This window comes from Idiotropiscis lumnitzeri, chromosome 16 (assembly GCF_059441095.1).
Source record: "Idiotropiscis lumnitzeri isolate Australia: NSW breed Sydney's pygmy pipehorse chromosome 16, RoL_Ilum_1.0, whole genome shotgun sequence".
NCBI classification, from domain to species: domain Eukaryota; kingdom Metazoa; phylum Chordata; class Actinopteri; order Syngnathiformes; family Syngnathidae; genus Idiotropiscis; species Idiotropiscis lumnitzeri.
Genome location: NC_142406.1, coordinates 10,891,880 through 10,905,234, shown reverse-complemented (window position 1 = coordinate 10,905,234; position 13,355 = coordinate 10,891,880). Strand labels below are relative to the sequence as shown.

Genomic DNA, 13,355 nt, shown 5'->3' with positions numbered 1-13,355 from the left:
AGCACATTTCAAGCAAAACCTTCTGTCAAACTGATTACATCAATGCAGAATGATGTCACTTTTTAAATACATAATTCCAACAAAATACCAGACAGCATCTTGCCGTTTTATACCAGATTATCCTTTGGGATAGAAACTGAAATTGGACTCCTTTGTTCATCTGCTTAAAAGATAATCATGACAATAACAGCTATTATTTGATGTATTATCATTTTTTTTTTATATTAACAGACATAAGAACAGATAATTATATTTAAGTATTTGTCACATGCTTTAACAATAAATTTAAAAGAATCATGCAACTCTCATTTTAGGAAATACATTTTTATTTAAAATAATTTATTTGGATGCAATATTGCTCACTTATATATAATATTTCATGTGTCATAAGTCATAATATATTAAATGTGATGCTCATGCTCGAATATTGTATATAATAATCATAGTAATAATAATAATAATGATAATAATAATAATAATAATAATAATAATAATAATAATAATAATAATAATAATAATAATAATAATAATAATAATAATAATAATAATAATAATTAGTTTACGTACCGCACTTTTAGTGTTAAAGTTGTAGTGATAGATAGAATTAAACACTATTTCTTAAAGTATATGTATATACATGCAGTATAATATTTTAATCAATATTTTCATGTAATATATTACTATTGTTATTTAAAAAAATATAGTTATAGGAGCAAAAAGCTGAAATAATTATTTTACATTAAATAAAATAAATACATAATATTTCACAAAATATCCCACAGGTGGTAATATTGGTATAATAATAAGGATAATTAATAATGATGATGCTTACTAACTTCCTGTTGCTGCCGGATATCAACATCGCATTTGGAGTTCATTCAAAGCAAAAATAATCTGCTCGGTTCTTCTGGGCATCAAGTCCTCTCCGGGTGACGATCCAGTGTCCAGTATTTGTATTTCAAGAAGAAAGTTCCGAATAACAAAAACAAGCCCGGTGCGTTGCTGTGCTGTCACATGCCCCCAAAAAGACCACCGACCGGTGAAAAGACGCTCCCCTGGGACACTCAAACTTCTCACCGTTCGGGAAAAAAAAAAAAAAAAAAAAAAAACGAGCGTAAAACAAGTCACCAAGTTCCTCGCGCTGCATGGAAGTTTTATGAATGGGGAGCAGACGGCCGCTAGCTTACCTTCAAGTGAAGAGGGACAAGCGGCGCGAGGAACCACGTTGGACTGGCGCGAGATTACAATACATTCTATTTACAGACGCATTACATCATCCCCTGTGACGTCACGTGGGATTCCTGAACTTCTAAATCATTGCGGAGTGGGGTGGGCGGGGCTTAGCTCCGCACCGGCTGGTCGGGTTTAGGGAAGTGAAGGGGAGACGCTTCAGCTACTGGAGCTCGAACCGGGCTGCCCACTCGTGACGAGACGAACCGCCGAGTGGCTCCTTTTCTGGGGGGGCGCAGCGCGACGGGACGTGCCGCGGTCATCGTCGTGTGTGGAAGTGGGCGTCAAAGTCGAGCAACTGTCCCGAACTGCGGTGACGCTGATTCATCTGCAAACACAGTGGATCAATGAAAATATATGACATAACATGAAATAGATTTTATTATATAAAACACCTAAATGATGAAAATTCACATTTTAAGGGATGTTTTCTTTTTGCAAAAAAAAAGAAACAAAATAAATAAAGAAAAATATAATTGAATGTCATAGAGTCTCAGTACCACCTAAAAATATCCTAACTTTCCAAATATCAACACAACATTGTACCTACATAAATGTCTAAACACATTCACTTCTTAAAGATGAAATGCCCAAACTTAAACGTTAAATACAACTGAACTACACTTGGGCTGTGATTCATTTGCCTCCCACTAGAGGGAGCCCGTGTAGCACACACTGTGAATCCCAATGCATACATTTAACTGAGGGGAAGCAGCCAAGTGTACGTCTGCCTCATAGTTGTCAGGTTGCGGGTTTGAATCTGGGTTTCCTACTTGTTTGGAAGCTCTTGTTGCTAATCCAAAATGTTTACAATGAGTATCACAACTTTGAAGTAATTTGCTGCATATTACATTAATGCTTTATCATACATACTTTGCTTTTGAACCATTGTTGTCATGATGACATGATGGCGTGCTGCTCAATAGCACTTCAACAGTGGATACCAGCAAGGATTTGGAAATTGGGGACATTGAGCCAATCGTGGCAATAATGTCTGCCATGTTTGGTCAGGCTTTCCTGTGCCCGAGCCAGGCCAGGGCAGACTGGAGGAGTAGAATTTTGTTGTGGTCCAAGGGTGAAATGGGACCCAGCCCTACTGACTCATCATCCACCAATGGAGTGGAGTATGCAAATGAGCGCGGCCGAGGCAACAAGCCCAAACAGGAAGTTGTGATGATGTCATGCTGTGCGCGCAAGCCATTCCCCCCATGTGGATGTGAATCAGAGTTCTGTTTTGAGCCAAGATAGGGGATGTTTTACAGCAAGAGTGCGTGCCACTGCACAGTAACACTTAACGAGAGGAGGCGGTCACACTTGCAAGTGAATGACGGCAACCAGAAAGTCTCTGGTTGGTTCTGTGGGTCAGTCAATACCACTTTGGATTACATCTGCCTTCACCACCCCATGTGTGTCTATAAGAGACATTTCTCTCCAGAATAATTTAAAAAAAGGAGACGCGGCGCTTCGAACAAGGTTTTTGTCATCTGACTTGGCAGAATTATCCCTCTTAATGAACAATGGAATTAAATGTGTGCTCCCAGTATGTCACGAGTGAGTTTGCTGAATCACTGGCCAGTGCTTTATGACATGCTTTTATAATGGTGGATTAACAAGCCCAACACAAGCCTGACGACCCCGATCAGCCAACCTTAGTGATTTAAGAACATTCTCCGCTCACTGGGAGCCACACACGCACACACAGGGCCATAAACACATCCAAGGCTCTCTGAACTGAACAATTATAGGGTCAAATTAATCAGTAAACTTTATAGATGGAGTTGTGGTGACGTCACTGATTTATGCGACTTTTATTTCTATACTGAGACATATACACCCACAGAATCCAAATCAGAATCATCTTTATTGGCAAAGTAAGGTTTAAAAAAATGTGTTTATGGTTTTTGGAGTCATACTGCTACTCCAATTGTCATTGAAAATTTTTCACATCACAAAACTAAACGCCAATGTAATAAAAAGTAGATATGGTTAAATAATGATGCGCTCGTCTCTATTTACTCACAAACAAATCCCAGCCTGTTTAGTAGAAAACAAAGCTATTGTCTGTACATTCTGCCACCTAGTGGAGGATCAATGCCTGACACCATACATGGCATAGCTTGATGTAAAAAGATACCATTTGTTTTCATACAGCCCTTTATTAATTATGACAAACTAAATGGTCAACCTGGGCTGGAGTCAGACCACTTGATGTCAAGCATTAGACTCCTCCCCTTAAAGGCACGTATGAACATATAAATACTGCAGCGTGCGTGTGTTTGCGCGCGCATGTGCGCGAGAGAGGGAGCGAGCGAGAGAGCGAGAGCTGAATAACACTTTGTAAAGCCAGTTTGAGTTTATTTCGTTACTTTGTTGCCATAATGCGTTCCCCCACGTTTGGGTCAGTTCCGGTAAAGCCAATTGTGAACTTTGCTGCAAACATAAAACTGCTCAACACCAAAAGTAAGTATGAGCATTTACTCGCATGCACACTTCACACGCGCAACATATGATCCCGAATGCGAGTCGTGTTCGTGATTTCGCACATGCAAACAGGTAAGCAGGTCATGACGTAGTTGACACCAGGCAGGCAGGCAGGCAGCCCCCACCCCAACCCCCACCCACAGCCGAGCTTGCCTCCCAGCTGCGTCCGCTGCTGCCCTGTCTGGCCGCCCCGGTGTCTGCTCCGCACTCTTCCCCGATCCCTCCCCGAACCCGAACCCGAAACCCTCCCAGCCTGCCTCCCTCGCTTCCACCGCCCCGGCTCCCGGCAAGAACCCCCTGCGTCCCTCGCCCACCCCGCCGCCCGGTGATCGCACCAACGCCCCCCTCTCCACCACCGGTGAAAACAACATGACGGGCATCGCCGCCGCTTCCTTCTTCTCCAATTCCTGCAGGTTTGGCGGCTGCGGGCTGCAGTTCGAGTCTCTCGCCGAGCTCATCGTCCATATCGAGGACAATCACATCGGTGAGTCGGCCTGGGTGGGTGGGGAGGTGGGGGGCGGGGGGAGCTAACTAGCTAGCCGCTTGCTAGCTCACCTCCTAGCTCGCGAGCTAAAAGCCTCATAGGCTCGGGTTCCGCTATTCGTGCTGCGGGTTTTGCGTGCAGCCTCATCGGAGTTTTTTTTTCTTTACTTGCACTATCAACTCGAAAAAGAAACTAAGCGCTTTTTCGCATCCGTATTATCCGTTTTGCGTCACTCGTGCAGCATATGCGTGTAATTAGCATCCTGATCAGACAGCGGTTCCCCAGCTAACATTTCAATGTTTACTCCAGCGGCCCTGATGCGACTCGGTTTGCGTATTGAACGCGTCTGCTTCAGGTGTCTGAGCACAGGAACAAATCACACCTTTCAAGTGCTTCGACGTGCGCTTGGTGTCACTTTGAAGTGACTTCAGCGCATTACTCATATTTTGGTTTCCACCCCCCCCCCCCCTCCCAACCTCCAATGCACAAGTCACAACTTGTTGCAGTTTTCGTGAAGTTTGCCTGCAGCCTGCAGGTGATGATTGCGTTTAGCCTTTCAATTCCATCCATCCATCCATTTTAGGGGTTTTGGAGCTTATGACAGTTGATTTTGGGGAGGCAAATAACCATTTATACTCCCGTTCACACCACAATTTAAAGCATTGATTCCCTATTATCAAAAACTACTTTATTGCCAGCTGACGAATTGAGAAACATCTCAAGCAATTGATGCACTCCCAAAAGTTTTTTAATAGCCTACAGAGGCTTTGAGATAGCTGCAAAGCACTATTTTTGTCTAAATGGAACTCCTCAATTCACTTGAACATACTGTTATGCTTTGACACCAAGATGACGCCAGTCACTCACAGACTTGCTATTTGCGAGTCGGTCTGCGCGAGATGAAGCAAGTATTTTTGCGATAATCCATAAATGCACTTTGTTTTTTTGTTTTTTTAACCGCAGCACTCAGTAATGTGTAACAAAGGTAATTAGCGCTAATCACTATTCATAGTGTGTTTGAAGGGAGCAGTGGATGACAGTAGGCGTAGACCGGAGGTTTCTTGGAGCCAGTCGCCATGGCAACTGCCAGCCTCTAAAAGGGGTCAGGGAGGCAGTGCCTCAGCGTCAACTCAGCGCACCTGCTGTCTTGTTCACAAAGAGAGCGGCCGGGCCGTCAGGAGGGGCGAGGACACCCGATGTGGTGTCACGCCACTTTGGGGTCGGAACAGACGACGTGTTTATGGGCCGTCAACGAGTGGGGAGGGGCGGTGGGTTGCAAGCGTTGCATGCCACTTATTCATCCCTTGAGTTAAAAGGACGAAATTTGTGGATAGCTGTGACATTCTTTTGGTAAGCCAGCCCGTGCTTCGTAGACATTAAAAATTGTGACAGTGATGATGACAAGTGGTACAGAATATAAATGTATGGAGGTCCTCTCAGATGTGTTATTCAGCTATATGTTGCCCATCTGCACCGTAGTTTGACCTTTGAACCCACGGCCATCAAGCGTGCAAAGAGGTCGTTTACCAGTCCCATTAATGACGCTCGCTTTTAATGCTGCAGCTGGTCGTATGCGGCCTCCGCAGCTTCAAGTTCAATCAATAGTTCGCACAGATCAGTTACCACGGCGATGTGAGAGACGGATGGGAAGGGTTGAAATGGGAGTGTGACAATGAAGGCGGATCAGTTGAGCTCCTATTTTGCGTGGGATGAAGTTCCAAATTTTTTGTTTTCGCATTATTTCAAAATGGAATGGATTTTATTTTCCCCTAAAAAAATAGTTATAATACATGCAATGCCTTTTTCTCTAATATTGTTGCAAAATCAAATAATTGTGCGGCTATTTCTGCAGTACAAAGGACTGTTTGGCCTAGAGGAAAAGGGGGGGGGCAAGGAAAAACGTCATCTAATGTGGGAAATTTTAATTTCTTATCCATCCCAATTTTTTATCAATTTATTTTAATATTCTTTATCATTATATACTTTAGGCCTAGGTATAAAGATAGCACTATAATAAGGATAAGTGAGACGAAAATAAAGTAAAAGTACTCATCATTTGATTCATACGTGAATAATTAACAAGCAAAAAAAAGCTAGGATTGATTGAATTCCTTTTTTGCATTAAATATGAGTGACAAAAAACACATTTAAAAAAAGGATACTTCACCCAAGTAAGAAAAAAAGATAATTACTGTCAAGTGCTGTGAAATGACATGCAGGTGGTCACCTGGTGCTAAAAAGTTCTAATGGACTCGACGACGTCTCATTCCGCCCTCAAAAGCATTTCTTATTACAATACTGCCCTCTTGTGGCTTTGTGTGGCATGTGCCACATATGTCACGCTAGCACACGTGTAAATAAACACCAGAAGAGTATTTCCGTGAGAAAAGCTCCTAATATCTGCCGGCTACCTCATCCTACATAAAAAAAAAAAAAAACGATAACATCTCAGCAATGACCTAGCCCCTTGCTTTGGGGAAATTGTTTTCAGATTTTTAGTTTAGCACTTGTTGTCTCAATAGGTCAGGTCTGAGGAATGTGATGATGTCAGGTCGATCTGCCCGGGCGCACGTTCGTGTGTCACCTCCGCGCGCACCAACCTGCCCTGCAACCTCAACAAAAGGCAGCACAAAGAATCCGAGTTAAACACGGAGAAAAGACCCCGGGGCGAAAGTGGGGAAATCCCAAACTTGTTTGTTTTCTCTGTTCTGCAAAATGATGAGCGTCACGTCTGATATCATCTGCGTTCTCACTTGCTTTTGTGACGATTATCTGCCTGCATCAGCACTTTGTGAGTTTTGTTCGAGCATATCGTCACTTTCCTCAAATAATGGACGACGTAATGTTTTTGTTCTGGTTAAAACAAACAAAAAAAACCCCCCACGAAACACTGAAGCAAATACAGTTATATTTATTAATAATTTAATTTAAGGAGGTAAAATTATATCATCTGTGTGTGTCCCTGTGCCATACTACTTCCTGAATGACCTGTGAGGGTGTAGCGGCGCAATTAGTGGACTGGCATCCCTAAAGCAGAACTGTTGAAGGTTTTTTTTTTCCACGCCATGCATGCGAGCTCACACATCATCGCCTGGCGGAAGTCGCCGGGCCCCCCGAGTGCCACGGCATGCACCGCGGCGCGTAATTACAGGGAAGTTTACCTCTCTGTTTTTTGGGTTTTTTTTTTTTAAACCCCTCCCACATTCTTCACCACTACATTTCTTGGCCTCCATCCGGTTGCCTGCTGCTTGAGAAGCATGTTAAAATGCTGTGTGTGGTTTAATTAGCAGCCTGCAAAACAAGCTGTGCATTCTTGGCCTGCTTCCCAAAACGTGTATGGACACAAACGTGCGCTCTAGTGCGTCAGCAGGGGGCAGTAGTGAGCCGCTTATGAGACTGCTGACTCCTGATTGGACCTTGAAAATCTTGAGACGTTTCAGAACGAACACACACACTCACTCACATGTGACCCGTATGAGGACAAACCATTTAAAAAAAAATATATATATATTTTTGTAGTTCTCATTTCATTCGCAGCAATCTCCTACATACAAGAACGCGCGTCCCAAATTTGTAGTTGCCTCCACCAGTTCCATATTAGCAGCAAAAACGCACACAGACGCGGCTCCCCTCCTGCCCGTCAGCTTCCTGTGCTGCTAGGCGAGCGGACGTCGTAAACGCGGCGCACATTTAACATGGCAACGTCTGCGCACCTGGCTCACCTCACAGGCGTCGTTATCCGCATAAAACCCTGTCGCTGGTTTGCCATACGGTGAATCACGAGGGATGAGGTTCAAAACCCTCCCACAATATGGCGGATACATTTTAAAATGTTGTCGATGTTGTCATGTGTCAGCATCGATGGAGTCCTGCGTGGAATTGTGTGTTTATTTCCTTCTTTGCTGGTCTCCTCTGTGTTGCCCTGCTCCGCCGGACGTCTGCTTTCGTTTCACATTACGAGGTGTGAAAGACCAAAGATGGCCGTCACGCACGCACACGCTTGGGCCAAGTTGGAAAAGGAGCATTCTGGGTTTTTGGGGGGTGTTTTGTTCACAGTTGCACTGATATAATCCAACTCCTTCATCACAGCCATCTGATAGCCATTACACCGCACGAGCACGCTATGGGCCGGCGCTGGTTCTTTGGATTCCTTTGAGCGTTCCCACGACGAACACTTGATGGCGCTGGCACTTCACAGTAGTATCCCACCCGCAAAAAAAAAAAAAAAACATCACCCCTCCACTCGCTTCCCTGAGCGGTTCGTAGGCAGACTTAATGGTGCTCCCCTCAGGCAGTGGAAGTCGCCCCGAAGAGAAACTGCATACATTCATCGCAGCGACTTTGCGTCTCCTTTTCTCACATGAGAAATTCTTTTTTTTGCTCTCAAGACACAAAGTCTGGGAAGACCCTTGATGAGGCGTTCACAGAAGCCATCACGGACAGCCATGGCTGTATGCGATGTGTTGTTCGCCACAAACCGTGGTGATTGGTCCCATCATTTATCAGGCTGGAAGAGCAGATAACGTCCTCTTGATTCATGTGCAACCTTTCTCTGTCTCAGACACAGATCCTCGGGTCCTGGAGAAGCAGGAGCAACAGCAGCCCACCTACTTGGCCCTCAGCTACATCAACAGGTACCGTCGCTCTGTCTTTAGGTGGCAGCGTTGCGCCGCCGGTGCGGATCTCGTCTTCGCGTGAGTTCATTTCGCCTGAGGGGGGGAGCCGTCCGAGTGATGGATGTGTTCCCATCGACAATGCCGTGACTCATTTACAGAGCAGCAGAGAAAACCACAGAAGACATGAGACGCCAAAGTCAGGACGACAGTTAATGCGGCTCTGTATGTGCGCTTTTGTTTGTTCGCAAGTGTGGCAAAACGATACATCACGCCCGTCTTAAATCACTCGCGGCCGCAACTTGGAGAAATATGTTTGACTGAAAGAGAGAGTGATTTTTATTTTTTTTTTTGTAGAGGGTGGGAGGGTAATTGTTCAAGTGGCGAGCTTGTAAATGTCATCAGTAGTTCCCGGAACATGTTTTGATGGCGGGATGTATTTTCAGCGGCCAGTTTGTTCAACTTAATTCGATCTTGTCAAAACTTAACACTCGTTAATAGTGGCAGTTAGTGACCGCTATTAAAAGCGCTTCAATACAGTAACCAGTTGCACGGCAACCGTGACGTTATCTTCCTGGACTGTCCTCTTGGGCCCTTTTCTCTTCGCCAGTGCACAAAAGCAAGGCCTGTCAAGCTGTGCTCGAACGAGATCGATTGGGAGAGCTGAAATCTCACCAAGGGGAGGAACTACGACTCCTGAAGAGTGCAAGAGTGGAACTGCAAAGTGTTTTTACTCCCTTTGCACGTTTTCTGTAGTACAGGGTGTCCAAAGAGCCTCGCGACAATTCATGAATAGACAAAACTGTTGAAATTGTTGCACAATGTGCATTAAATATCGAGGTACAATTTCGATTATTTTTTTAGGATTCTCCATTCGCCCAAATAAGTGCATCATTTTTCGAAAGAGTTTTCAATCAATAAGCGGTGACACATTCGTGGTCAGGTTCATGACGGACGCTGCTCGGCGGGAGCAGGAGACCATGAAGAAGAAGGTCACGCCCAAACTGTCGCTGTCCATCACGGGCGCCGTGTCGAGGAACAGCACGGCCACGCCCCCTCGCCACGCCAGCGGCAACCTGACGCCGCCGGTCACGCCCCCCATCACACCTTCCTCCTCCTTCCGCAGCAGCACGCCGACAGGTATGACAGGTGTGCGCACTGTGTGTTTAACATGCGTTTAAACATCGACGGCTACCAAGTTTTTTTGAACACTTCATCAATATCCTGATTGTGAAACTCTCATCACGTCTTCTATGCTGCCCTCTGGTGGCGAAAGCGCACATATCAAGCAGAAAGTGAAGCGTAACATCATGATGCGCAAACTGTTTAATTATTTGTCTTGCTGTGTGAGCATTTGTCTTTGATTGGACATTTAGCTGATCCATACAATACTACGATGTGCTCTTTTTACCCTATTAGGCAGAATGTGTGTGTGTGTTCGAGGCTCCTGCCGCGAGCAGACCAGTCAACACTCTTCTAATTACACAGCAGCTGTCACGCTGTGTGTTCACATGGGGCATTATGTGTGTGTGTGTGCGTGGATATAAATGTGCACAGCTCACAAGCAGCCCAAATGGTTCCTAAAACGTAGTGTTAGGTCTGCACTTTTACACACGCATGCACACATTTCAACATGTGCCAGGGTACCATCCATTTCCTCATGCTGAGGTGCAGCATTTCCTGTATGATGGTGGGGGGCCAGTGGGGGCCTACGTCTGTTGGTGTGAGTGGAAACTATTCTCCCGAGTACTTTTCCAGCCTGAGCAATGGGGATCGCTCCCACTTAATGATCACCTTCGCAAATCCCTGCACTTTGACTCACAGGCACAAGAGATTGCAGATACAGACAGGTTTTTTTTGTTTGTTTTTGTGAGAGCATGTGGTCCACTCGCGCTAATACACACACAATACTCAGCAAAGAATGAATAAAATAAGAAACTGACAGTGCATCAACTTGTAGGCGGACAATTAAAAAATATTTCTGTGCAATGTCACTATAGTAATGCCAAAATAATGACTGATGACAGGTAGCGAGTACGACGAAGAGGAGGTAGACTACGAGGAGTCGGACAGCGATGAGTCGTGGACCACGGAAAGCGCCATCAGCTCCGAGTCCATCCTCAGTTCCATGTGCATGAACGGCGGGGAGGAGAAGCCCTTTGCGTGCCCCGTGCCGGGATGCAAGAAGAGATACAAGGTGAGGGAGCAGATCCCATGTGGGTTTATGGATGTTATGCAAATATCACGTTATCTCCACCCCAACAAAAGAAACCACACTGATGTCGTGATTGAAATTAATGATAAGTCATATCGTGTAATCACAGAACAGCAAATAAAAAGCTCATTCAGATTTTTTTTAAATGTATTGGCGAGTGTGGGAACTTAACTGTCGCATGACTGTTGCGTGTGGGATCCTTAAAGAGGGCACAAAGGATTTTTTTTATTCCCACGGAGGAAATGTGTTTTGCTTTTAATTTCATATGACCAAGAATAAGATCAGCAAAAAATTTAAAACATTTACAGTGCCTGTTAGTTAGCATTCGCATTTTTAATTATATTTATACGGGATTTGATAATATGTAATTTATTTAATTAATCTTAATTATTAGATTATTTTCTATGACTATTCTACTCTAGGTAAAATGTTTGTTATAAATATGAAAAAAAAATCTAAAAAATAGCTAAAATATATTGAAAAAAAAATTATTTTTTTTTTATTCTTAATCCTCTGCAAAAAATGACTAATATGACTGCATCTTACTGAGCTGGTGTGACCTTCATGTATGTCACCGAAGGAGCCGCACAATGAAGTGTTTCATTCTTTACATAATGTTTAATTATGTTACTATTCATAACTAGAGATGCCACTGTCATCTATGAAGTTATCAAAAAGTCCCCGAGAAGCAGAAAGTAGTCGACTAGTCACCCTTGACGAGAGCGATTCTACTCGCTAAAAATAGTGACGTTTTTACAGCGGCATTAAAAGTAATTTCAATGTCACATTGACACATGTGAACATGACAGAGCACTTTATGAGTTGTAGACGTTTTTATGGACGTGTTCCCGATCGTGGCACGCCCGCTCTTTTAAGATTTATGCTTATTAAAAAAAACAAACGAAACTGGTTCTGGTTGCAAGTCAAAACTGAGTGCACGTCAACGTCTCTCGTCTCAGAACGTGAACGGCATCAAGTACCACGCCAAGAACGGCCACCGCACGCAGATCCGCGTGAGGAAGCCGTTCAAGTGCCGCTGCGGGAAAAGCTACAAGACGTCGCAGGGCCTGAGGCATCACACCATCAACTTCCACCCGCCCGTCTCCACCGAGATTCTCCGCAAGATTCAAGGCTAAGACCTGAAAGGGCTACCCCAAAACGTTACCCTTAAAAGTTCCTCACATCACACTAAAGTGCATGCTTTAAAGTCTTTTTTTTTTTTTTTTTACATTATTATTTACGTTTTCTATCCATCTTATATCGCTCATATTTCCAAAGTATATCTTTTTATTGTACATTTGCACATTTCGTATATTCTCTCATCATTTTATTTCTCGGTTTGACTTGCATAAGGTGCTTAAAGACGTCGACAGGAAGTGAGAGACGGGAAGTGCAACCAAGCCCCGCCCCCTGCACGATGATAAAGTTCCCTTACGGTCGCCGTTCCAAATCAGGAAGCGCGGTCAGTCCTTTTGGTTTGTTTGCTGACTTTGGATCGGCGGCCTCACGGGAACTTCCGGGGTTCTGCCTAAGTTATATTTGAAATAGATATATTGCTTATATAAACAGTAGATGCATACGTAGTTGTATATATAAAAACGATACGCTTATTCACAAGCATATACATGAATAGTTCCGTTTTATTTGCGAGCTTTATTTTGTATACAGTATTTTATTGTCAGTATTTTCGGCTTGAATGGTCCGAAGTTTTCATCGCAAATATTTTTCTAACACTCCAGCTCATGTTTCACTCATACATTTATGGAGCCCCAGGCATGACATGACATGACATGACGTGAGGGAATGTAAATTAAAGCCGCAATTTGTCGTGATAATTGCAATCTTGATGACTTTGGCACCCTCTTGTGGTCAGAAAGTTGAACTTTTAGCATTGGGGCGCCAAGGAACTATGTTGGAGTTTCACTTAGACAAAAGGAGTGATTTGACGCCATCTCGTGGCATCGTGCTACCAAGTAACTGTTTAACAGAGTTGAGGAGCTGCATTTAGACAAAAGTAGTGCTTTTCTGCCAGCTTGTGGCATCCGGGTGCCAAAGAACAATAATGAAGTGATTTGAGGAGCTTCATTTAGACAAAAGTAGTGCTTGGCGGCCATCTATAGGGAATTATAGATAAATAATTTGCGTTCTCTCTGTTGCTCACAATTTAATTTTGGTCATGTCATATCTGGGGTCATTTTTTCCCCTCCCTCTTCACATACTGAGCTCCATTTGTTAGAAGTGTCATTCCAGTTGCCAACATAGCTTTTTGTTCTTTCCATGACGGTTGCCAACAGCTCTCCACTGCCAAACATCCACCATACCGTGTGCCTGA

The 13,355-nt window shown here is 43.9% G+C and overlaps 1 protein-coding gene across 2 annotated transcripts; it reads left to right on the top strand.

The window, feature by feature from the left end:
* The first annotated feature begins 3,855 nt into the window (after positions 1–3,855).
* On the top strand, positions 3,856–12,216 carry LOC148321401 (juxtaposed with another zinc finger protein 1). Of its 2 annotated transcripts, none has more exons than XM_088318863.1 (5): positions 3,856–4,195; positions 8,757–8,829; positions 9,752–9,948; positions 10,836–11,005; positions 11,983–12,216. In XM_088318863.1, the coding sequence occupies exons 1-5, from the start codon at positions 4,081–4,083 to the stop codon at positions 12,157–12,159; spliced, it is 732 nt and encodes a 243-aa protein (XP_088174989.1). In that variant the 5' UTR covers positions 3,856–4,080; the 3' UTR covers positions 12,160–12,216. The 2 variants fall into 2 exon arrangements, with proteins under 2 accessions (XP_088174989.1, XP_088174988.1); XM_088318862.1 differs by having other exon boundaries at positions 9,752–9,957.
* Positions 12,217–13,355: the final 1,139 nt, after the last annotated feature.